The sequence below is a fragment of the Colletotrichum navitas genome (genome assembly GCF_030913465.1).
Source record: "Colletotrichum navitas strain CBS 125086 chromosome Unknown LY79scaffold_48, whole genome shotgun sequence".
Classification (NCBI taxonomy): Eukaryota; Fungi; Ascomycota; class Sordariomycetes; order Glomerellales; family Glomerellaceae; genus Colletotrichum; species Colletotrichum navitas.
The window spans coordinates 152,154-177,668 of record NW_026850594.1 but is presented as its reverse complement, the minus strand read 5'-3'; the positions used below and the strand labels follow the sequence as shown (position 1 = coordinate 177,668).

The 25,515-nt window shown below is 40.6% G+C and overlaps 6 protein-coding genes across 6 annotated transcripts; 1 reads left to right on the top strand and 5 right to left on the bottom strand.

Annotated features, from left to right (window-relative positions):
* Positions 1–11,232: 11,232 nt before the first annotated feature.
* Positions 11,233–12,982, bottom strand: LY79DRAFT_690766 (Alpha/Beta hydrolase protein). Its single transcript, XM_060564735.1, has 5 exons — positions 12,455–12,982; positions 12,204–12,379; positions 12,101–12,148; positions 11,815–11,999; positions 11,233–11,760 (listed from the first exon to the last, which is right to left on the bottom strand). The coding sequence occupies exons 1-5, from the start codon at positions 12,781–12,783 to the stop codon at positions 11,428–11,430; spliced, it is 1,071 nt and encodes a 356-aa protein (XP_060412114.1). The 5' UTR covers positions 12,784–12,982; the 3' UTR covers positions 11,233–11,427.
* A 200-nt stretch (positions 12,983–13,182) lies between these two features.
* On the bottom strand, positions 13,183–15,011 carry LY79DRAFT_671325 (Alpha/Beta hydrolase protein; the record flags this gene model as incomplete). The annotated part of the gene is made up of 5 exons (XM_060563901.1): positions 13,183–13,776; positions 13,839–14,194; positions 14,260–14,435; positions 14,496–14,777; positions 14,839–15,011. The coding sequence occupies 5 exons, from the start codon at positions 15,009–15,011 to the stop codon at positions 13,183–13,185; spliced, it is 1,581 nt and encodes a 526-aa protein (XP_060412113.1).
* A 5,492-nt stretch (positions 15,012–20,503) lies between these two features.
* On the top strand, positions 20,504–22,626 carry LY79DRAFT_651118 (homogentisate 1,2-dioxygenase). The gene is made up of 2 exons (XM_060562556.1): positions 20,504–21,279; positions 21,366–22,626. Exons 1-2 carry the CDS (start codon positions 20,968–20,970, stop codon positions 22,509–22,511), a joined length of 1,458 nt encoding a protein of 485 aa, XP_060412112.1. The 5' UTR covers positions 20,504–20,967; the 3' UTR covers positions 22,512–22,626.
* A 688-nt stretch (positions 22,627–23,314) lies between these two features.
* Positions 23,315–23,771, bottom strand: LY79DRAFT_671323 (uncharacterized protein; the record flags this gene model as incomplete). Its single annotated transcript, XM_060563900.1, has 2 exons — positions 23,315–23,476; positions 23,595–23,771. The coding sequence occupies 2 exons, from the start codon at positions 23,769–23,771 to the stop codon at positions 23,315–23,317; spliced, it is 339 nt and encodes a 112-aa protein (XP_060412111.1).
* An 848-nt stretch (positions 23,772–24,619) lies between these two features.
* On the bottom strand, positions 24,620–25,105 carry LY79DRAFT_559613 (uncharacterized protein). Its single transcript, XM_060558269.1, has one exon. It carries the CDS (start codon positions 24,972–24,974, stop codon positions 24,753–24,755), a length of 222 nt encoding a protein of 73 aa, XP_060412110.1. The 5' UTR covers positions 24,975–25,105; the 3' UTR covers positions 24,620–24,752.
* Positions 24,985–25,497, bottom strand: LY79DRAFT_519529 (uncharacterized protein; the record flags this gene model as incomplete). Its single annotated transcript, XM_060555151.1, has 1 exon — positions 24,985–25,497. One exon carries the CDS (start codon positions 25,495–25,497, stop codon positions 24,985–24,987), a length of 513 nt encoding a protein of 170 aa, XP_060412109.1.
* Positions 25,498–25,515: the final 18 nt, after the last annotated feature.

Sequence of the window (25,515 nt, the reverse complement as noted above, 5' to 3'; positions counted from 1 at the left end):
ACTATAAATTTAACTACCTTTTCTTAACCTTTGTAATATTATAAGATACAGGATTTTATTAATTAGCTAGTGAAAACTAATATTGATTAATGGTTAATTATTACTGATAACTAGTAATTAATAAGGCTTACTATTATAGGAGTTTGCCTGGCCTACTATAACCTAGTAGACTACTAACTAAGTTAAGTATTATTGAGGCCACTTTACCTCTATAAGAAACACTATGGCGTCTATTACGCTATTAGAACCTCTTTAATAAGCAAGAATCTCTTCTGCGCTAACTATAGCGCTATTAAGAAGAGACACTTAAGTGGTAATAATTACTACCTTATTTGACTTTCCCCTTTATTTTTATATCTACCTCTTTGGAAAACTATCTTTATTTACCTTATATACGTAAAACTAACCTAGTACTGTCTAGACTTATAAGTGTAAGTTATATTAAGAAGAAACTTACTACTTGATTACTGCTGTGAAAGTTGTGCAGTAATTACTACTAATTAACCTTAATAACTAACCTTATAATAAGTTAACTTAGTAGTACTTTGCACCCTAAGGTGCCTGCCTCTATAGTAAGATATATTAACTATAAGAAGTATAGCTAAGAAATCCTTCTTAATAAGTAAGACCTTTTTACTATTTACTTCTACTTTGCCTATTATATAGCTAAATAGGCTAAATGTGCCCTTATAGGTTGTAAGCTCTAGAGGGACTTTTAATGTCACTTTGATGGATAGGATAAAGCCCTCTTTGGCGCTGCTGGTAAAACACTACTATTGATTTTTTGTGACTTCCTTCTTAATTAAGGCGTCTATATACCTAAAGACTGTTAATAAATTGCCTTATACCTTGTTACTGTTGTTAATAATGACAAGTTTTGTGTTTAGATAGATGAAGAAGTTAAGAAGGTATAGTATAAGTTAGTAATATTTAATAGGCTTATTGAAATATATGATGGCTTCCTGAATAATATTTAACGTGGTTATATTAGCCTAGAGTAGCGTAAGTAAAAACAGTGATAGTAGCCTGTTGCCTATGTAACTAAATAGAGCCTAGTAATGTTTATAAACCTTGAGCGACAACTGGTAATAATGTAGGCCTAACTTGATGAATAAGTGTAGAAGTTATAGTAGCAAGAGCAGTAAACCCTAGTATTACTACAGTAGACTTGATCTATGCAAGATTTGCTGCTTCCCCTATATAATGTGACATAGGGACTGTCTTAACAAGGTAATGGTCTATTATTCTTCCTTGCTTATTATTAATTACAGTAGGAACCCTTTACTTGCTTATACACTAATCCTGTGGAACCCTAAGGAACAGGATGGCTACTGCTAATTAAGAGTAACGCTATTAGTAACTATCCTTCTCCTTAGTAATTAGGCACCTTAACTAAGATTATTACTAATAAATCTAAGTATACTAGTAAGATGTATAACGTGCTTAACGTTAAGTTAAACTTATTCTATAATAACTGTAGTAAAATTAGCATTAAGAGACACTAAATAGTATTAGCTTTCTTGTTAATGCTTAAAGGTAAGGCTTTTACCTTTTATTTTACCTAAATTAGTAGTAGGAATATCTAAGACTTTACTACTATAGTTACCTAAATAAGAGCTTACTTTAAGAGCCCTAAGGCTATTTAGATGTACCTTACTGAGTGGTAAGATACTACCTTTTACTGTGTTGCACATGATAACTCTAAAAAGAGTAAGCTTGAAGTGCTTAAGAAGCTTGTTGATAAACTTACTCTTATCTAATGAGCGCTGCCTAATAGCTACTATAATAATAAAGTCCTTTGATCTTAGCTGTTGAATGCTTGCTCTAGAGTTCGCAAGTGTAAATTATGCCTGTTTAATTTAGCGCCTATATTAGAAGAAGTCTATAACTAACTGTGGTTATTAGTAAGTACTGTAATGAAACGTAATAATAAGGTTAGCTAGTACTAGGTAGACCTTAATGATTAATACTGGGTTGACTGCACTTACTGTGGCTAAGGGCGCAACTAGTGGTTTAGTAACAACTGTGGTAATGGCAACTATTGTGGTAATAATAATAGTAACTGTAATGCTAAGAAGTGCTATGTCTACTGTAAGCCTGGTTGCTAGTCAATAAAATACACTACTAATGAGCAACATGAGGTATATTAATAATTTAAAAACAACTGCTAGGTGAAAGACTTTTTGCTAACTGTGTATTAAACCTTTCTTGCTAGCTATAAAGGTAGTTACCTATAGGAAGAAGAAGGTAATAAAGATAATAAGGACCTTAGTTACTACCTTTAAGGTAACTATGCTCTTAAAAGCGGTGAAGATAAACTAGAAGGTAATACCTTTTATACCTCTACTATATTCTTTAGTAGTGCTACCTTTAGTAGTAATAAGCTTGCTTTTAGCCTAGCTGACTGAGCTGTCTATTACTAGTTAATAAAGGATGACCCTGGTGTAGTATTATTGGATCTGGCTACCTCTTTTGTGTTAGATTGTTACTTATTAGGCACCTTTTAAGGCATCTTGCCTAATATAGGCGTAGTGACCTTCTCTACTGCTGGTTACCTATAAGTAACTGTGTTGTAATAGATCTAACTGTTGGTAACTATTAACACTACTACTGCTAGCTAAGTGAAGATCTGGTTTGGTAGTGGTAACACTATTTACTTAAAGGGCACTGTTATAGTTAGTATACTATTTAAGCCTATTACCTTTTATGTAATGCCTATAAATATATCCTTTTTGCTCTGCCTAGTAGATATAGATTAACTGCTTATTTGCTTTAATAACCTTATGAATACCCTTTAATAAGGCAACGTTATAGTACTAGTTATATAAAAATAGGGGCATCTGTGGATGCTCCTTGGCCTACCTGAATGTAGCCTTGCTAGTTGCTACTTGACTAATGTGGAGTTGTAATAACTTTACTAATAATTTAGGCACCTATTAGTCTACTGTCTTTATAAGGTCCTTTATAAGGCTGGTTATAAGGTTGAGGTTAAGGCTATTAAGCACTTGACTAAATACTGCTATTACTACTAGCTCTATAGGAAGGCACCTTTATAATTTAAATTCACCCTGTGTAATGACTGCTCTTTTAACTATGAGGTTATTGTTAACGTTATGTACCTTAAAGGTAACTAACTAGTTCTTTATGTTGTTAATACTGTAACTGCCTTTAATGTGGTGTGCTTTCTTTGTGATATTTCTGTGAAGACTATGTGGGAGGCACTTTGTTGCTGCTGGATTGACGTCTACTAAGGACCTCTAGACTGGATTGTCGCTGACGTAGGCAGGAACTTTACTGTAACTGAATTTTTATGTAAAGCCTGCGTAATGGGCGTTGAAGTTAAGATTGTCCCTATTGAGGTGTACTATAGCATTAGAAAGGTTGAACGATACCACGTGGTGCTCTGATAGGCCTACAAAATCATACGCAAGGAGTGCCTAACTGCTAACTGAGAATCTATCCTTTAGAGCGTAGTTAAGGCAGTTAATAACACTGTAGGCCCTGATGGCCTTGTGCTGACCCTCTTGGTATTTGGCGCTTACCCCTGTATAACTACTGACTTTACCCTTTTACTTAATATTATCTAATAGGTAGCTGCTATCTAGAAGGCTACTGATGACCTCTATAAGAGCTGTGTAATACGCTAAGTTTATAAGGCACTTAAGGTATATAATGGCCTAGATACCTCTGCTGTTAAGGACCTGCCGTTGGGCAGTGAGGTACAAGTATGGCGCGAGAAGGGCGGATGGTTTGGCCTATACTGCCTACTATCTATTAATAGCAAGGATTACACTATTAATATTAATGGCCTACGTAACTTCTGTTTTACCTTAGTTAAACCCTACTACGCTGAGAAGGAAGTAGATAAGCCTACTAATGTAAATCCTTAACCTGACTAACCTATGGATGCTGACTACGCTGGTGAACGCGTAGAGGATACTATTGTTGTTGCTACAAGAACAAGAAAACCTGTCTAAATAGTAACTTCTCCTCCTCTATGGTGTACCTATAGGCAACTGCGTAAGACCTTAGTTAATGTGCTACTGTAGGAAATAGATAAACCCTCTAGCGCCTTCCTCTTAGCTAAAGAGGAAGTAGACCTAGCACTTGTGTAACAACTATGTGACTAAGGCGTTATTACTACACCTAGTAAGCCTTTTAAATAGTTAGGCAAGAGTAAGATCTAAGGCCTTATTAACTGTAGTATATTTAAGATTATTATATATAATCCTTTTATTTACTAGGGCTATGTCTTTAAATTTTGCCTTATTAATAAAGTTAAAGGTAAAAATAATAAGCTATATAAGAAATTATAACTTATAGTATAAGGTTATAGTAATAATAGTAAAAAAACCTTGCTGGTTTAGTTACCTATAATTTAGAGAGCTAGCTAGTGTGTAATTCTTGCGCTTGCCTTTTCCTTTATAGCTAACAGTAAGGTAATATAGCTATAAGATATAATGTAGGCCTATATATAGTTAACTTTATAACTTAACTATACTATCTATATGTAACTTCCCCTTTAAATCTATAATTACTACCCTTAAGGTACTATTATAAAGGTAGTAAAGCTATTATATAGCCTTGCTAAAGTAGGTACCTATTAGTAGGCAACCTATAACTACTACTACTGTAAAAAGCTTAATATAGTTACTACTTTATATAACCTATGCCTACTCCTTTTATTTATAAAAAACCCTAACTTTATAATAATTAGGATATAAATAGATAATATAATTAGCCTAACTAGCGTTAATTTCTCTAACTGCAAGGATAATAAGCTTACTAAGGTAAAGCTCCTTGTAAAAGAGAAAATTTTGCTTATAGAGAATAAACCTTTAGTATTTAATAGAGGAATTATCTTGTTAACTTTAGCTAAAGATACCTTTATTACACTTTGCTAGAAGGGCTAGGGCGTAAAGCTAAGACTTATTGACAAGAAATTACCTATAGCCTAGTAAGACTATGTCTAGTAGTGCGCTTAAGGCGTATATATTACTTCTATTTACTAGCCTAAAGCGTGCTTTGACCTGTCTACTGCGGCTTAGCATAAGGAGCTAGACAGTAAAGCTATTTAATGACTTAACTAAAGAATCTAGTGGTAGATAAATACGCTTAACTATGGCCTTACCTTTGTTCCCTTTAACCTACTTAACGTAAAGCTCTTTGTGTTTATTAATAAATCTTTTGCTAATAATTATAACTTAACTTTATAGTTAGGATTTATTATCCTCTTTACTAATAAAGAGGTTAATAACTAGTAAGGTAAGTTTACCTTCTGTAGTAATGTCCTCTATTTCTTATTAACTAAATCTAAATAAGTAACGTAAAGTGTTCTTGTGTTAGAAGTCTATGGTATAGTTGTAGGCGTTAATATAGTGTACGCTCTCTTTATAACTATTGTAATAGTAGTAAACAAGCTTAGTAACCTATTAATCCTTACTATTGCTTACACTAACTTATACTTACTATATAAGTGCCTAGTGAAGTTAGGTACTACTTGCAAGAAGTGCTTAATAATTAACATTATAGTACTATAATAATTATATAAGCAATATAAGCTCTTTAAGGTATAATAGATCTATAGTAATAATAACCCTGCTAATAGGTTTATAAAGTCCTTACTAAACTAAGCACTTAAGAGTCTTATCTTTTATAATAAGGCAAAGATATAGATAAAGGGATAAGTTATATAAATATAACAGGAAATAATAGGAATAATAGGATACAGGATAATAGACACTTAGAGGAGAAAATAGGTTATATAAACTATGTAGATTAATAGTAGTTAAATCTATCTAACGTAGGTATACGCCTCTAATAGCTATAGCTAAAGAGAAATGCACCTAAACAAGATAGTGTAAGCCTGCCTCTGCTAGGTAAACGGATAAATGAATTTGTGGTGGCATATGACTACAAAAAGTGTAATACTTTTGCTCTTCTTGTTTTTATTACGTTTTTAGGCTTTTTAGGAGGAATAGGAGCGCTAGTGACTTTTACTATATAAGAAAGTTGCTAGTGTTAGTATATAGGTGATGTAGCTAGAGGCGGTAGGTCATGTGATACACTGCCTACTAGCAGAATCCTTTACCCTTGCCTATACACAAGGGTGCTACTACACTTATGCTCCTACTTTACCTTGTTAACTAGTTAACTATTAATAACTATAAATTTAACTACCTTTTCCTAACCTTTGTAATATTATAAGATATAGGATCCTATTAATTAGCTAGTGAAAACCAACAGTATCCTCTATGTGTTTACTAGTGTAGTTAGTATCTATAGGTTAGTTAGGTTAAGGATTTACGTTAGTAGGCTTATTTACTTTCTTTTTAGTATAGTAAGGTTTAACTAAGGTAGAATAGAAGTTATATAGGCTATTAATATTAATAGTATAATCTTTACTATTAATAGATAGTAGGCAGTATAGGCTAGACTATTTACCTTTTTTACGCTATACTTGTACTTTACTACCTAATAGTAGGTCTTTAATAGTAGAGGTATTTAGGCTATTATGTACCTTAAGTGCCTTATAAACTTAGTGCGTTATATAGCTCTTATAGAGGTTATTAGTAGCCTTCTAGATAATAGCTGCCTATTAGATAATGTTAAGTAAAGGGGCAAAGTTAGTAGTTATATAGGGGTAAGCACTAAATACTAAGAGGGTTAGTATAAGGCTGTTAGGGCCTATAGTGTTATTAACTGCCTTGACTATACTCTAAAGGATAGATTCTTAGTTAGTAGTTAGGTACTCTTTACGTATGATTTTATAGGCCTATTAAAGCACTGTGTAGTATTATTTAACCTTTTTAATACTATAGTGTGCCTTAATAGGGATAATCTTGACTTTAACGCCTATTATATAGGCTTTATATAAAAATTTAGTTGCAGTAAAGTTCTTGCCTATATTAGTAATAATCTAGTCTAAAGGTCCTTAGTAGACATTAATCTAGCAGTAATAAAGTGCCTCCTATGTAGTCTTTATAGAAATATTATAAAGAAAGTATACTATATTAAAGGTAGTTATAGTATTAATGATATAAAGAACTAGTTAGTTACCTTTAAGGTATATAATATTAATAATAACCTTATAGTTAAAAGAGCAGTTGTTATATAGGGTAAATTTAAATTATAAAGGTGCCTTCCTATAGAGCTAGTAGTAATAGTAGTATTTAGTTAAGTGCTTAATAGCCTTAACCTTAACCTTATAACTAGCCTTATAAAGGACCTTATAAAGACAGTAGACTAATAAGTGCCTAAATTGTTAGTGAAGTTATTATAACTCTACGTTAGTTAAGTAGTAACTAGTAAGGCTATGTTTAGGTAGGCCAAGGAGCATCTATAGATGCCCCTATTTTTATATAACTAGTACTATAATGTTACTTTATTAAAGAGTATTTATAAGGTTATTAAAGTAAATAAGCAGTTAATCTATATTTACTAGGTAAAGTAAGAAGGGTGTATTTATAAGTATTATATAAAAGGTAATAGGCCTAAATAGTATACTAACTATAATAGTGCCCTTTAAGTAAATAGTGTTACTACTACTAAACTAGATCTTTACTTAGCTAGTAATAGTAGTGTTAATAGTTACTAATAGTTAGATCTATTATAACGTAGTTACTTATAGGTGACTAGCAGTAGAGAAGGTTACTACGCCTATATTAGGTAAAATACCTTAAAAGGTGCCTAATAAGTAATAATCTAATATAAAAGAGGTAGCTAGATCTAATAATACTATACTAAGGTTATCCTTTATTAACTAGTAATAGATAGCTTAGTTAGCTAGGCTAAAGGTAAGCTTATTGCTACTAAAGGTAGCACTACTAAAGAATATAGTAGAGGTATAAAAGGTATTACCTTCTAGTTTATCTTTACTACTTTTAAGAGTATAGTTACCTTAAAGGTAGTAACTAAGGTCTTTATTATCTTTATTACCTTCTTTTTCTTATAGGTAACTACCTTTATAGCTAGTAAAAAAGGTTTAATATATAGTTAGTAAAGAGTCTTTTACCTAGTGGTTATTTTTAAATTATTAATATACCTTATGTTACTTATTAGTAGTGTGTTTTATTAACTAGTAACTAGGCTTATAGTAGACGTAGTACTTCTTAGTATTATAGTTGCTGTTGTTATTACTATAATAGTTACTATTACTATAGTTATTACTAAACTACTAGTTGTGCCCTTAGCTATAGTAAGTATAGTTAACCTAGTATTAATTATTAAGGTCTACCTAGTACTAGCTAACCTTATTATTATATTTTATTATAGTACTTACTAATAACTGCAGTTAGTTATAGACTTCTTCTAATATAGGCACTAGATTAAATAGGTATAATTTACACTTATAAACTCTAGAGTAAGTATTTAACAGCTAGGATTAAAGGACTTTATTATTATAGTAGCTATTAGGTAGCGCTTATTAAATAAAAGTAAGTTTATTAATAAGCTTCTTAAGTACTTTAAGCTTACTTTTTTTAGGGTTATTATATACAATGTAGTAAAAGGTAGTATTTTACTACTTAGTAAAGTATATCTAAATAGCCTTAGGGCTCTTAAAGTAAGCTTTTATTTAGGTAACTATAGTAGTAAGGTCTTAGATATTTTTACTACTAATTTAGGTAAAATAAAAGGTAAAAGCCTTACCTTTAAGTATTAACAAGAAAGCTAATACTATTTAGTGTCTCTTAATACTAATTTTACTATAGTTATTATAGAATAAGTTTAACTTAACGTTAAGTATATTATATATCTTGCTAGTATACTTAGATTTATTAGTAATAATCTTAGTTAAGGTGCTTAATTACTAAGGAGAAGGATAGTTACTAATAGTATTACTTTTAATTAGTAGTAGCTATCCTGTTCCTTAGGGTTCTATAGGATTAGTGTGTAAGCAAGTAAAGGGTTCCTACTGTAATTAATAATAGGTAGGGAAGAATAATAGACTATTACCTTATTAAGATAGTCCCTGTGTTATATTATATAAGGGAAGTAGTAAATCTTATATAGATTAAGTCTACTGTAGTAATACTAAGGTTTACTGCTTTTACTACTATAACTTCTATACTTGTTTATTAAGTTAGGCCTATATTATTACTAGTTATTACTTAAGGTTTATAAATATTACTAGGCTTTATTTAGTTATATAGGTAATAGGCTACTATTATTGTTTTTACTTATACTACTCTAGGCTAATATAACTATATTAGATATTATTTAGGAAGCTATTATATATTTTAATAAGCCTATTAAATATTACTAACTTATACTGTACCTTCTTAACTTCTTTATCTGTCTAAATATAAAACTTGTTATTATTAACAACAGTAACAAGGTATAGGGTAATTTATTAATAGTCTTTAGGTATATAGATGCCTTAATTAAGAAGGAAGTTATAAAAAATTAATAGTAGTGTTTTGCTAGTAGCGCTAAAGAGGGCTTTGTCTTATTTATTAAAGTAATATTAAAAGTCCCTCTAGAGCTTATAACCTATAAGGGCATGTTTAGCCTATTTAGCTATATAATAGGCAAGGTAGAAGTAAATAGTAGAAGGGTCTTGCTTATTAAGAAGGATTTCTTAGCTATACTTCTTATAGTTAATATATTTTACTATAAAGGTAGGTACCTTAGGGTGCAAGGTACTACTAGGTTAACTTATTATAAGGTTAGTTATTAAGGTTAATTAGTAGTAATTACTGTATAACTTTTGTAGTAGTGATTAAGTAGTAAGTTTCTTCTTAATGTGACTTACACTTATAAGTCTAGATAGTGCTAGGTTGGTTTTGTGTGTATAAGGTAAATAGAGATAGTTTTCTAAAGGGGTAGATATAAAGATAAAGGGGAAAGTTAAATAAGGTAGTAATTATTACTACTTAAGCGTTTTTTCTTAATGGCGCTGTGGTTGGCGTAGAAGAGATTCTTGCTTGTTAAAGAGGTTCTAATAGCGTAATAGACACTGTAGTGTTTCTTGTAGAGGTAAAGTAGCCTTAATAATACTTAACTTAGTTAGTAGTCTACTAGGTTATAGTAGGCTAAGTAAACTTCTGTGATAGTAAGCCTTGTTAATTACTAGTTATTAGTAATAATTAACTATTAATTAATGTTAGTTTTTACTAGCTAATTAATAAGATCTTGTATCTTATAATATTATAAAGGTTAAGAAAAGGTAGTTAAATTTATAGTTATTAATAGTTAACTAGTTAACAAGGTAAAGTAGGAGCATAAGTGTAGTAGTACCCTTGTGTATAGGCAAGGGTAAGGGATTCTGCTAGTAGGTAGTGTATTATATAACCTACTGCCTCTAGCTATATCACCTATATGCTAACAGTAGTAAAAAAAAAACAGCCTAGATTATAAGCCTAGGTATTTATTATTAAGTATATATTTACTAAGGGTATTACTATTTATCCTTTAGTTATATATAAAAATAAAATAGTCTAGTAGTAGTAGTTCCCTCTAGATCTAGGCCTATATAATAAATAGGAGTTTATAGTAATAGAGAATAAATAGACTACTAATATTACTACTATTAAATAGCTATAGAGAGTCTTTTTTCTTTAGACTAAGCCCTCTTAGCCTAACTAGGCTAGACTTCTTATCCTAGATAAGCATAGGAACTATATAATAATAGATTTTATATAGTTATACTATACTAATAATATTTATCTCTTATTCTTACTACTATATACCTCTTATATTCTCTAGCTACTTAACTAGTTAGTCTTTAGCCTTATTAAGGCAGTATATTAGAAGAAGCTTAGATATCTTAGTTAGTAAATTAACTCTACTATTATAGGCAAAAGGAACTTCTTTTCCTACTATTAAAAGGCTTACCTAGCTAGTCTAACTATTAGTAATATTAAGAGTAGCTAGAAATACACTAGGTTATAGCCTATTAGTACTATAAAGCCACTTATAAATAGGCTACTAGTCTAAAAGGTAATATTATTAATAATAACACTATTAACACTACTTAAAGCAGCTACTAAAGATACCTATATAGCCTAAGATACTTATAATATAGAGGGCTAGGCATTAGCCTTATCTACAGTAAAGTAGTCTACACTAAAGAAAATAAAGGACCTTAGAGACTAACTATAGCTCTTTAGCTAGCTAAAATAAAGCATTACTATACAACACTAACTATTTAGAAAAGTTAAAAAAGGCTTCTAAGAATAGTCCTATATACTAGCTACTGCCTAGTAAAAAATCAGCCTTCTAGAAGCCTAAGTTACTAACAGTATACCTAGGAAACAGAAGGCTATTTATATAGATCCTAACATAAAGTTTATAATAATTAAAGAGGTACAGCAATTACAGCAGGAGGCTAGTAAAGTTAAAAGTAATATAGATAAATCTAGTGCATCTAAATTACCTAGTGAGGCTAAAAGCTGTATTATCGTAGCATTAAGAGGTTGTTAATAGTTAATTAAATAAAGTAGTGTTAGTTATAATGGCTTCATTTTTGGCATGCCGAAATGTGGGGGGTGCCGAAAAGTGGGTGGGTTGACTTATCCCGGACAACTCTAGGGCCTCGACCAATTTATCCACGGGAGCGTCGTCAAGCTCAAAACCGCCTGCACCTTGAAGGTGTTTTCGTAAAGTTTGACGCAAAACGGAAGCCTTCTCTTCTGACTGCGGTGGAGACAGATACAGAGAGCCGGAGCAGAGAATGACGCCTCTGACGGGGGCACCAGTTACCAGGTGTGCATGGCAATACACCGCTCCGGCGCTTTCCCCTGCAAGAGAAATTTTATCCTATGAAGAAACGTCAGTGAAGTCTTTTGACAGGAGTGATCCATGACGCAGTACCGGATCGCCTCCGAAATCAGCTATGTGTTTCTGAACCCAATTCAGAGCCAAGGCTTGATCTTTCAGGGCTAGATTCTTCGAACTAGCCTCGTCCCCAAACGCAAATATGTTCAGCCTATACTGAACTGTCACAACGATAATCGGTTTCCCCTGACTGATGGAATCCTCTACAACTTGCGTCCCATCTAAGGAATCTCTAGTCAATCACTGTGCCAATGTGCGCGCCATTTCCCACATAAAGTCGAGGGACAAAGCGGGAAGGGGGAGTAAGATTAAAAAATCATACCACACACGCCAGAAGCGGCGCTCCCGAAGGTCACTGCTTGTGACCCGCCTGAGATGTGTCAGTGTTGATACAAGCGGTGCCCTTCGTCATCTGGTGTACATGCCATGAATCCAGATGAAAACCGGCAGTCGTTCGCGCTTTGACGATAAACATGATCTAGGTGTCATCACGTCTAAGTTGAGACATCTGAACTCATCCTCGGGCTCGGGCGGCAGCTTGTGTTGACTGGGGATTCGCAAGAGATGGCCAACGTCAATGGCGACTTGCGGGCACCGAGGTCTACAACATCGTGAAAAGCAAGTCAGTCTCTGACGATGCGATACGGCACACGGCACTGAAAAGCAAAACTCGTACCCGAAGCTAGTACAATCCACTTCCCGCGGCAAAGCGCTTTTCGGCCGGGGTTCTGCGAATCGTGATGGGATCTCGCCGTATGGAATCCCTCGGAACTGGACAACGCGCTCAAGCTCAACGCCAAGCAGCGTCGAGCACAGCGACTCACTGGCAAGTACAGGGCCCGCCTTCATCCTGGTCTCACACAGGTGCCGATAAGCTTCCGAATTATGTTCGCGCTGGCCGCTCAAGCCTTGAAGTCTGAAAAGCGTCACAGACCGGACGAAAGGCGCAGTTGCAAAGTGGAGAATACAAATGAGCAATGCATCCTTCGCGCTGGGTTCTGCCATCGACCCCGCACACACGTAGTGTACACCTATTTCCAGTCAGGTTCATCTCCCATGTTCTCTTAATAATTAACAAAAATAGATCCAGCAACCGTGCAGTATTGAGGAATCGCCTTGTTGAGCAATGCAATTTCACTCTGGGGCTGGCTTGATGAAATGGGAATGCCCCCGGATTTGAGGTTCAACAACTCACTTGACCGTTTGTATTAGGGTGGTCTCAGTGATCAATGCTGAACAAGCAAAGGAGCCGAACAGACAGCTAATGTCGCCCTATCCCTCTTCATTTCTTTTCCATCCAATAAGCTCAAAACCAATCTTCCTCACTCCACTGGTCATCATTTTGTGACATTGGACTGGTGCTCTGAGACCCATATGCCTAGCTTCGGCACGGAAAACAGCGTCTCATGGAGAGAACAGAAACGTCTCCCAAGCTTTTAGTAGAGAATCCAGACCAATCTCTTCGCCCAGGCTAAGAACATGGTCATATTTGCCGGAGCCGGCCCCGTCTTCCCTGTAAGTTCTCGTCCCATGTTCATAGATCATGCGCCCGGCGGTATCTTGGAGCCGCCTCCAAGGAGCCTCACCATGAACAAAGTCTATCACATCAGCGGCAAATGCTTCGGCAGTTTGCCTCTGCTCTTCGCCGAGGTGCTCGTTGTAGTTTTGGAAGAGGAATGCCACGTCAAGCACGTGGGTACTGTGGCCTTTGAACACACCATCCCAAGGGTTGCGCTCCGCAAATTCCAACAAGTAGGAGTCGCCGTGGAAGCTCTTCGCATACAACTCTGCCGAGGCGCGAAAAACAAGATCCGAGGCGAATTGCAGGATACGGATGAGGGATTCGTCGTCGCCCGCAGCCTCGCTGATCTCGTAGGCGTGCAGAATCCGCGTTGTCGCATCGGGGTGTTGCGATAGTGACGAGCTGATGGACTCGATGAACTTGGTGGCAATGCGTTCTTTCTTGCGCAGGAGACCCACGAAGCCGAAAATGCTCGCCTATTTTGTCAAAAGCTTAGCCAAAAGTCCAAGCGACTACCGATGAGGGAGGCAGAGCGTACATCTAACGGCGCGTAGCCGATCATCATGGCTCGGCAAGACGTCCCGCTGGGAATCATCTTTTTCGCTCTGGACGTTTCGAAAGTCGGTGTAAAGGGCACCGTATCTCCGTCCAAGACAGGTAGAAACGGCCCGGCCCCTCCAAGCTTCGCAAGGAGGTCCTTTGGGGACACCTCAGACAATGCCTTGATGCGTTCACTCGATGGCAGGTCTTCGAGTCCGAAAGCGTTGATCACGGCATGATAGGATTGCTCAGCAACTGCCGCGCCCAGCGGCGCAAGATTTGGAGGGCAGCCCCCCAAAACGATGATTTGGGTCGCCAGTGTCTCGTTCGAGTAGAGTAACCGAGTCGTCGAGCCTGGTTTGGTTAGAGGATGTGACTGCGACCAGCTGGCCTTTCGACTTTTTTGATAAAAGACTCACTGCCACCAGCACTTTCACCGGCCACCGTTACCTGCTGAGGATCGCCACCGAAGCCAGCAATATACTCTTTGATCCATTTAAGAGCAATTCTCTGGTCATGGTGGCCGTGGTTACTCTTGAACCCTTCCTTTTGGAGCTCCTCGGAGGTAAGAAACCCAGGCGCACCCACGCGATAGCTGTGAAAGACCCAATTAGCCAACTACCGCCCTTGTTATGGGCTGTGGTATCCGCTGTACCTGATGGCAGCGGCAATTATGGGCTTTTCCCGTTCGCTTGCCAGTTGGACTAAACGCTTCATGTCATATTGTGGCCACCAATTCGAGCCAGTAGCGAACCCTCCGCCATGGATAAAGACCAGCACGGGTAACGGTTGGGAGTGTTTGGCCTCAAGGGGCACTGTGAGGTTCAAATTGAGACATTCGGTGCTTGATAGCCCAGGGAACTCGGTCACTGGGATCGCTTTCTGGATGATCAGGTGTTCCCGGTTGACCCCCTCAGGATCTGAGACGACTTGCGGGCTAGTGATAGCTTTAGCTTGTCATAAGATGGATAGTGCCAAATGAGAGAGGATTGCCTTACCCGTGACGTGTTGCATTCAAACCATTGCCATCGTATTGAATAAGCTTGGCATTGTCGAACCAGTGGTCTAGGCTTGCGTATTTAACGCCCAAGAATTGGATAACACCGTCCGAGGCAATTCCCTTTACTGTTCCGATGATAGGGTGCTCGAACTGCTGCGCCGCTGAGGCCATTATGGGCTTGAGCAATGATGCACTAGGGGCAATGAAATTATGTCACGCAACACTCCTCTTGAAAACGAAGAAAGCCGCAGTTGCTTAACACTTTTCTGCAACAGTTTCAGGGATTAAAAAGCCCTTTTGTTGACAACTGAGATAACTTTGTCTCAGCCAAGGTTACTACGGGGAATAATAAGGAAATGCCGAGGTTAGCCGTTGGTTTGTTACCCCGCATCGGCAGGCTGTAAGAGGACGGCATACTTAACCCAGAATGGCTGTGATGTGCATCTTGATGCAACATCCATGAGGGGTCAATTGGATTGCAGCTCCTCTTAATGATATCGGTACATGCCGGCGGCCGAAACTCACTTTATTCGGCACATCAAGACTACGGTGGAATGAACCAATAATAAAATTTCTGAAAACATCCTAGAAATAAGCGTTCGCATGACGCCGCGAAGCGAACTCACGGCGCTTCTCTTGTGTCGATGGCTGTGGGTTAAATAAATACATGAACGTATCATCGTCACAGACATTAGAAGGAAGTGACGAAACCGTGTCCTGTATACCCGGGGGTGTTAGTCAGCCTTCGTCAAAGCTAAACACCCCCTCCTCACGGAGGGGGCGAAAAAAGGGGGGTTGCAGTGAGAAAAGGGGGGTTGCACCTACATCACGAATACCCTCACTTTTACGTACGTTATATAGTATAGTCAACTTTTTATTTCTTAAAGCAATAACCACTATAACGTCGTATAATAATAAAAGTAGTACTAATTAATAGCCCTAATTAAGGGCTTTATAGTAGTACCTTTTTTTCTCTTTTCTTATAATAACTATAAATTTATATTACTACTATAATATAGGTATTACTTTTATTATTATCTACTATATATTGCTACTCCTTTTTTTATGTTAATAGGGGTATATATAGGATATTTTGTAGTATAACCCTTATTGCCCTCTAACTATTTATTTTATCCTTTAGAGTATAATATTATAACTTATATTATAAAGGACCTTATAATATTAAAGGGCTAGCTATTAGTGTTATTAGTAGTAATAGTAATAATATATAACTATTATTATTATTATTACTCTTAGGTATACTAACTAATTCTTTACTTAATATAACTAAATTAATGTCCTTGTTAATAAGGTTATTAATGTCTATAAAGATCTTAGGGTTAAAGTATAGCCCTGCTGCCTCTGCAGCTGTATTAGCTAATGCTTAGTTAATATTACCTTAACTAAGAGGTCTTACTGTATACTTAAAGTGGTTAAGTATATACTGTAGTAGAGGGGTTAGATTAAGATCTATTATGAATTTTTCCTTATATATAGTATTATTTAAGTTATACTACTGTAGATCTAAAGGGTTAAATAGGATATATAGTTAATCTTTTCTAGTATAGATAAGCTACTATTTAAAGGTTAGTTGCTTTATTTGTCTATCTACTTATTAATACTTTAAAGCACTATATTACTACTAGACCTCTTTTTTTTGCTTATAGGCTATCCTTTTTATTACTACTTATTAGTACTATATATTTACTTATATAGCCTCTATAACTTGCTTATTATATGCCTCCTTTATATCTATAATAGTAACACTAGTTATAAAGGAGTATTATAGTTTAATAGCTTACTAGTACTAGCTCTTCTGTTGTTATATTACTAGTCTAGTATTTTAGTCCTTAATATATTACTACTAGTACTTATAGGTAAAAGATCCTTTATAAATTACTTACTTTATTATTTTAAATCTTCTCCTTAAAGGACTACTTTATATACTACTATATTTCTCCTCTATATAGTTAGTAATAAGAATAGCCTTATTAAAGTAGTTATTATATAGTAAAAAATATATAAGGTGTAATAGTATATCTTTGTTGCTTTATTATATCCTTTTTACTAGCTAGGCTAGTATAATATTATTATATATAGGCTATATACTTGCCTTCTTAAAGCTCTTTATAATATAGGTAGCTATAAAGGCCTCTTTAACTATAGTATTTAGGGTAGTAATAAAGTTACCCTTTGTAAATATAAGGTTACCTTCCTGTATATAGTTATAGAGTACTTGTTAATAGGCCTTCTTAAAGTGTTAAAAGACTTCTATATCTATTAGCTAAAGGAAGTGTATTATATAAGGTAAAAAAAAGGTAATAATAATATTAAAGTTAATATAATATTCTATAAGCTTTAGACTTATATAGCTTATAAATTTATTAAGGAGGAGAAGGTAATATAGCTGCTTTAACTTTTCTATAGTATTTTAATAGTTATAATACTTTACTTTTTGTCTACTTAGTTAACTATTAGGTAGATATAAATTATAGGTATTATAACTATATATATTAACACTAAAATAGTTCTTAAAGGAGTAGCCTATTTAGTAATACTTTATTAACCTTATGTATAACTCTATATTAAAGTGCTATATATAATTTATTATAACCTCTTAGTTAAAGAAGCTAGTTAGTAAATATATAAAGTAGACACCTTCTTAGACCTAATAATCTACTTAAGTAGTAACTAGCTATATTTTAAAGATTATATATACTAGGATAATATTACTAGTTATATTACTATACCTAACTAATGTATATAACTCTTAATTAGCTAGATCTATAACTTTAGGTAGGTAGTTATATTTTAGTAGCTACTTAAGGATAATTATATAAAGCTAGCTGCTAAGGTAACTAATCTAGTAGCTAGATTTATTAGTGTTCTATATCTTAGATAGGCTAATATTATAGTTGCAGAGGGTAGCCTAGTACTAGGTAAAGAAGTCCTCTACTAGAGCTAGGTCTAACTTAGCCCCCTTTTAGTATAACTTAACTAGCTTAATAGTGCCCTTCTTCTAGAGCTTTAGATAGTTAGTAAGCTAGCTCTAAACAAAGTGCTTAGAGATAGGCAGCTAGCCCTAGATACTACAGAGGTAGTTAGCTATTTCTTTAACCTATAACAGTAGGGCTAGAAAGCTAGACTTATAGAGCTATATAATAAATACGCTAAGAGCTATATCTTTGGCCTCTGTAAGTGACTAGGGCTAGCTGCCCTTATCTAGGCTAGCGCAAAGGTTACAGCTAGCCTAAAGAGCCTAGAGATACTAGTAAATAAAAGTATTAGATATATTATACTACTAGGCAAGTTAGTAGATAAAGGGTACAGTAGACAGCTCTTTGCTAGGCTAGTTAAATTAGCTAGCCTATTACTAGGTAGTAAATATTACTTTAGTAGCCTTTTTAGCAGTAGTTATATTCTTATTATATTAGTAAAGTATATTAAAGGGTTAAAGTAGGGTAGGTAGTTTAGTTACTGTTAATATTTATTAATAATATATCTAAATAATTACTTATTTTTAGTAAGAATGTAATAAAAAGTAGGACAGGGCGGGGACTAGGTGTAACCCCCCTTTTCTTACTGTAACCCCCCTTTTTTTGCCCCCTCCGTGAGGAGGGGGTATTTAGCTCACAGCGCTGACTAAGTTGCCCCCGGGTAGCTACCGGAGCTTATTTACTTCAGGTTGATTAACTAGAGATCAAACTCTTGTCTACGGATCCCAGAGTGATATGTGCGGCTTACTGAACTTGCATCTTTAATATTCTGTAATCATGTAATAGTTCCGCTCACACGGGAACCAAGATGCCCCGTACCACATACATGGGCGTTCAATATTTGACCGTATTACCCCATGAACTACTATACTTCGCTGCTGTCTTTACTCCCACTTTGAAGGGCCATGCTGCACGTTTTTGCCGGCCTGGTCGTGACGGACTTGCCCTGATGCAGATCCTATTTTGCGTGCTGAACCTCGTTTTTTGTTTTTACCGAAGACTTAATATTCTCGGCGAATAATGCGATCGCTTTCGGGTGCCAGGAAACAGAAATTGTGACTGTTCAATGGCAAAGGATAATCTCGGAGTTTGGCCTGATAAACGACTTGCTTTTCTATTAGATTCTCAAGATGCCACAGCATCCCAACCGGCGAGCACATACTCTACACCGTCCAAAGGCAGCGAGGTTCTGATCATATATACAGCCATAGTAGCATTGAGCGTCTCATGTAAGAGCAGAGCCGTTGATGATTACATTGACACCATAGACTGCCAAAGATGCCGCCTGGCGGTCTTTTCTACAGTTCGACCTGCAGCCAGCCTGTCGAAGCAAAATCATATACTTCGTTGTATGCGGGTCTAGTTTTGGAATATCTTGGATACTGATAATGAAATCCTTTAAAAGTCCAACGTAATCTTTTCCAGGAGCTGTGTATAGGCAATTGGTTATTATTGCGTCGAGATTGGATTCGCTGATAAGTTTAGACAGCTAGGCTTCTGAAGTAATTACATCTGTAAACAACGACGAGATGAGTAATATGGCTGCTCGTTGGGGCGGCGTCCCTTGTGATGTATGCCGTGCCCGCTGCGCTTAAACGCATTTGGGATCTATACGGCCGACTGAAGTTAACTGCCTGGGCGTTTTCTGAGTAGACATGGACATTCCCGAAGACATCAGACCATGGTTCGACTGCGTCTCGTGGAAGACAGAAGATCACGCGATTACTGACAACGAGGGACGGAAAAGATGAACCAGGTCGTTAAGACGCCTCACCCTACCGTACTGTCAGTGGAGGCCGTATCTGCCGCGGCAAGGAATGTGCACTGCCAGTGATCAATCACTAAGGTATTATTAACTCGACTTTTACTGCAAGCAGTGCGGGGATATCTACGGGGCTCGATACGTTCCGGCATTGGCGAACCGGCATCAAGATTGAGTGGTACGAAACAGAAACCGGTGGTTATCATTGGCCTTGAACGCGTGTCTGATCCACGCAAAACACATACACGCAAGCGCCGTCGGTGTAACGGCCCGAACGAAAAAAGAAAAACAGACTCAACAATCAAAAAAAAAAAAAAAAAAAAAAAAAAAAAGGAACGATTGAAGAACAGCTTTACCCGCCTCGAGGCCAACTATCAGCTATGCAATCAACATGCTCCGTGTGTTGACCTGCCTCATTCAGCACTCAGAGAATGTGCCGCTCGCTTATGCTTATGTTTGTGCGGGACGAGCCGAGTGGGAAGGCCAGGTAACTGGGTCGCAAACCTATTCGGATAGGTCGACAGGCGCCTGCGAGCCAAGTGAGTTCCAAGATAGATGGCTGTCTCTTGAACAACGACGTGACAAGCCCTGGATCTCGCAGCCTATTCACGAAACATTCCGGGGCTTCTTGTCCCGCAGCAGCAGTCTTCAAATAATCACAGGAGTGCGTCTTAGTCATTGTTTACTCTGGCAGGCCCCAGTCCCAGCCCCAGCGATATATACGTCACCGCCAGAAATATACCAGTAAGAGCCAAAGCTTACAAACTGATGTGTCACGGATGGAAGAGGGTGGGGGGCGGGGTTGGGAACGAAGTATTCGGAAATAACCCCGGCCCTCTCTCCTCTTAACGCACGGAATATAAGATGTCACTGAGCAGATATCCATGGGCCTTTGGCTGCCGCTCTAGCTCTCCGCATCTCTGCGGCAAGCTGCTCTTAGTGGTCCGACAACCGATACCACGCCATCCACATCGAAAGGTACCGTGTCCTCGCCTCAATGTAACACGAATCCTTCTCCGCCTTCTTCACTTTGTCAGTCATGACAGAGAAGGCCGGGCCCCTGTACGCCAAGTGGGAAACAATACAGATACGGTCTGAACTTCCACGCAGCTCGCGTCGGAGCCGCCCCGGCTCGCACGCCCCACAGCTTCGAAGCTAGTTTCTTATTCTCCAAGACCGTATTATGGAGCGGCTCTCCACGCTCCATGTGGAGTGAAGCTTTCCGCGACGGACGGGGCACCGGTTTCTACAAAAGCTCCAGTGGCCCGTCGTCATCGTCTCTCACCCCTCTTCGTCGATCCCCCCCTCCCCCTCTTCTCTCTCTCTCTCTCCCCTCCCCCTCCAAGTTAAGCTCGACGCTCGACTCACCATGGCGGCCCAAGACCTCGCTCCAAAGGACTTCCAAAACGCCTTCCACTGGGCGGCGACGCAGAAGGATGGGACGATTCCATCCTTCGCGACTCGCCCGAACGACCCGTACACGTACCAGCCCGGCTTCAACAACAGTTTCGAGTCCGAAGCCATCGCCGGCACTATCCCGAGAGGCCAGAACAGCCCGAGAAGCATACGGTATGGCCTGTACGCAGAGCAGGTGACGGCTTCGTCATTCGTCGCTCCTCGACACGCCAACAAGAAGGCCTGGCTCTACCGGTCCCGACCCGCCGTGGCTCATCAAGGATTTGTAGGCGGGACCCCCCTCCTCTCTCTCTATTCCTTCAACGTAGCCCAAAGCCCGCCAGACGTGGCCGCTGACTCCTCTCCGCGCAGACCGAACTCCCCGACAACAAGGACACGGAGTCCACCTTCATGCCCATCAACCCCCGGGTCCACGTCTCGCCGACCCAGCTGGCCTGGAAGCCCTTCCCGATCCCCGACGGGCAGGACGTCGACTTCGTCCAGGGCCTGAAGACCGTGGCCGGCTCCGGGGACCCGACGCTCCGGGAGGGCGTCGCCACCCACGTCTACCTGTGCAACAAGAGCATGACGAAGAAAGCTTTCGCCAACTCCGACGGCGACTGGCTCATCGTGCCGCAGCAGGGCGCCCTCGACATCCAGACCGAGTTCGGCTTCCTCTACGTGCAGCCGGGCGAGATCTGCGCCATCCAGCGCGGCCTCCGCTTCAAGGTCGACGTCGAGGGCCCGACGCGCGGCTACATCCTCGAGGTCTGGGGCTCCAGCTGGGAGCTCCCCGAGCTGGGCCCCCTCGGCGCCAACGGCCTCGCCAACGCCCGCGACTTCCTGCACCCCGTCGCGTCGTACGAGGTCACCAAGGACGACCCCTGGGACGTCGTCTACAAGCTGGGCGGCAGGTTCTTCAACAGCACGCAGCGCCACTGCCCCTTCGACGTCGTCGCCTGGCACGGCAACTACGTGCCGTGGAAGTACGACCTCACAAAGTTCGTCAACGTCGGCTCCATCTCCGTCGACCACATCGACCCGTCCATCTTCTGCGTCGTGACGGCCAGGTCCAGGGACCCCAACGCGCCCCTGGCCGACTTCCTCATCTTCTCGCCGAGGTGGGACGTCGCCTCCCACACGTACCGGCCGCCCTACTACCACCGGAACGCCGCCTCGGAGCTGATGGGCCTGATCTACGGCGACTACGGCGGCCGTTCCGACGAGTTCCGGCCGGGGAGCATCTCGTTCGAGTGCGGCTTCGTCCCCCACGGCGTCGCCTACGAGCAGTTCGCCGCCGCCTCCAAGGAGGACCCCCCCGTCATGCAGATCTCGCTCGGCTCCATCGCCTTCATGTTCGAGACGAGCCGGCCCCTCACCATCACCGACTACGCCTGGCACAGCAAGGAGAAGCACGAGCATGACCCCAAGATGTGGGACGACCTCGTCGACAACTTTTCAAAGTTTGACATCGATCCGGCCCTGATCAAGAACAGTGGGAAGAAGAACCAGAAGTGAAGATGCGTCGACCAATCTGTATAACAGGCGGATCTACGGTTTTGTTCTGATGAGATGACGTTAAATGAATGGAAAGCAACCAAACACTTTTTTTTTTTTTTTTTTTTTTTTTTTTGCAAATCTGCGTCTGCCTGAAACATCGGCATTACACAGATTATCTCCCAGCGTTTTGTTGAATGGCATGCGGTTTTTTTAGGTCCTGTTTCGTCTGAGCCTGTCTTCACGTTTCTCCCCAAACGGCATGTGACTTTCTCGGATGCTCACCGGTATGCGCAGAGAGCGCGCCAGTAGATAATCGAGACGGAATTAAACGGTTTATCTTGACTGGTATCTGGAGTGCCTTTGCCGTCTTTGGATGCGTAAGGCCTACCGGAAATATGATCAAACAAACCCCCTACCGTACATGACCAACACCTGAAAATGATCTCCCAAAGATTGAAAATTCAAGGTCAGTAATGACCTTATTTACAGCTCCGTATTGCATCATAGTGATAATCCTTCAAATTCAAACCCCTTGAGGATAGACATGCACCAACGAGTTGTGTCAAATCCCAGCGGTACTTGGCAACCCAGGCTCTCAGGATACAGTCTCACAGAACCAATACCCCTGATCGACGACTGAAAATTGGGGGCGAAGACTTGGAATCACGCAATCGATTTCCGGTGACGTCGTACGAGAAAGACTCTCACATCATCGCTGCATGTCTAAAGGTGGTATCACGCAAACCCTGCCGAGAAAATCCGGGTGGAAAAAGAAAAACACGCGCTCGAGCAACCACCCTCCATCCCTCTCCGTCCCGAACTCACAACGCCTTGTCCAGGGTCCCCTTCTTGACGAAATCCTTGGTCGCAAACTCCCTCTCGCCGCCTGTGGCGATGTTCTTGTTCTTCGCCTGGCCCTGCGGGTCTCCCGCCGCCGTGTCGACGGCCGAGTTGAACTTGCCGCGGAGCACTTCCCCGACGCCCTATTCACGAATTTGTTCGTCAGCACGGGTGGGGGGAGGGGGGCGGGGGGGGGGGGGGGGGGCTATCTTCTTCGGCCCCCTGTTTTATTTGCGGTACGCGTGAAGAAGGACTACTCACGTGTCCCTGGGCGAAGGCGCCCTTGATCTGCTGTCCGATGCCGCCGCTGCGCGTCGTCGCCGCATCGCCACCGCCGACGGTGCTTTCGGCAGCCCTCGATACGGGCTGCGTCCCGGGAGCCTGGTACGAGTTGCCGTTCTGGGCGTCGAGCGTGGCGGCGTCGGTGCTGGAAGCCATTGTGAGGGTTGATGTGCGCTGATTTGACCGACTACTAATGGTCCCGCTGGCTGTGTTTCGAGATGGAAAGAGGAGAAAGTATTGCCAAGTTGATACGGTAGCTCTTTGCACTAGCATGGGCGTGAATCAGATACTTGCGCGGCTGATGATGCTTCTGGAAACCACACTTATATGCCCGTCGAGGCCGTTGTCATCGGCCTCAAACCTGATCCTCTGATGCGCCAAGGGGGTGACGTCACGATAGCGCGAAACTCGCCTTGTGGAGGGACGATCTGTGGGTGTGGGCCGTTGCCCACGGGTGATGGCGTTGATGTCAGCCTCAACCGTTGCCGTTATTCCCGGTAAAGCTGGCTTTTGTGGGGCAGATGCTAGGTATTCGGGCGACTTTGTTTTCCTCCTGTAGTTCGACGACTTGCTATCCACGCATCGGGTCAGTAGAGGTTCACGGGCCAGTGTAAGGGGTCCCGAGATGCGGTGATGGTGTATCTTTCAGTTGGGACGCCCGACTTTTGTGTATACATCATCAATTGTCCAGGCTCTTCAGGATGGCCTGGGGTTCCATCTGGTCTTTAGTATAGCTCCTACACAACCGACAAGTAGCCATCATGTATCTACGTCGTCCCGTCAGCCGCAGCGTTAAACACTTCCGGACGGGACACGAGGCATCGGTGCTTGACACAACAGGGTCTGAACCGTGAAACCATAAAGCAGCCTTTGTTTCTCATGTTTCAGTTTGGCTTTAACCACGTACCGGATACTTGTCGTTGCCTCCACGGTGTAGCAAGAGCAAGCAGCGGATGATGATACGTACATAATGATTCATGCGGAATAATCAACATCAAAGCCGGCTTTAGTAAAGTTACATCAACTCCAATACGAGAAGAATAGAGGCCGTTGTAAGAAACCGATGTCCATGGTATATTTCTGCTTCCAGAGGGTGGCCCCCATCACGTCTGGGTCGGATGTTGATGGTAAGAATGTTTACGCATTAGAGTGCACGATAGGAAAACGCCAACTGCCATCGGTAACAATACAAAGGCAAATGCAGCGCCAGCTGCCTCTAAGAAACCTGTGAAGATGAGGTTTCTCAAACAGCATAAATTTCAACGACTCCCACACCCAAAATACGCCGCAAAAAAACCCAACATATATGCCTCTACCAAGACCCTTCACCACCTTTCCCCCTTTCCCTTCCATCCTCATTGACCGTCCCTCACCAGAACCTCACGACCACTGCCCCGACAACAGAGACATACACCCACGGCCCGACGCCCAACCTCGTCCCGGTGCCGCGGTAGCAGCCGTTCCCGTTGCAGCTCACGCCCCCTCCACCCCACCCGCCACCGCCCCCCCAGCCCCAGGCCGCGCTGCACTCGCCCTCAAAGTCGACGACGTCCGTCTTCCCCAGCGGGCTGCACAGCGAGACGGAGTCGGAGCCGGTGTCGACGGCGCTGGCGCTCTCGGCGCCCGAGCACGAGAGGACGGCGGTCCACTGCCCGTCCGTGCAGTGCTGGAACCTATCGGAGAGGCAGTTCCACTGGCCCTCGTGGCCGGCGCACGACGCGTCCGGGGCGATGTACAGGTGGCTCAGGTCCTGGAGGGTCGCGTTCGCCGTCCCCTCGTCGAAGGCGTCGTCGTCGGCGGCGGCGGCTAAAGCGACGAGGAAGAAGATGAGGAGGGCGGAGAGGACACCCTTGCGGCGGCACGTCCTGACTTGGGGGAACATTGCGAGGAGAGATAGCAC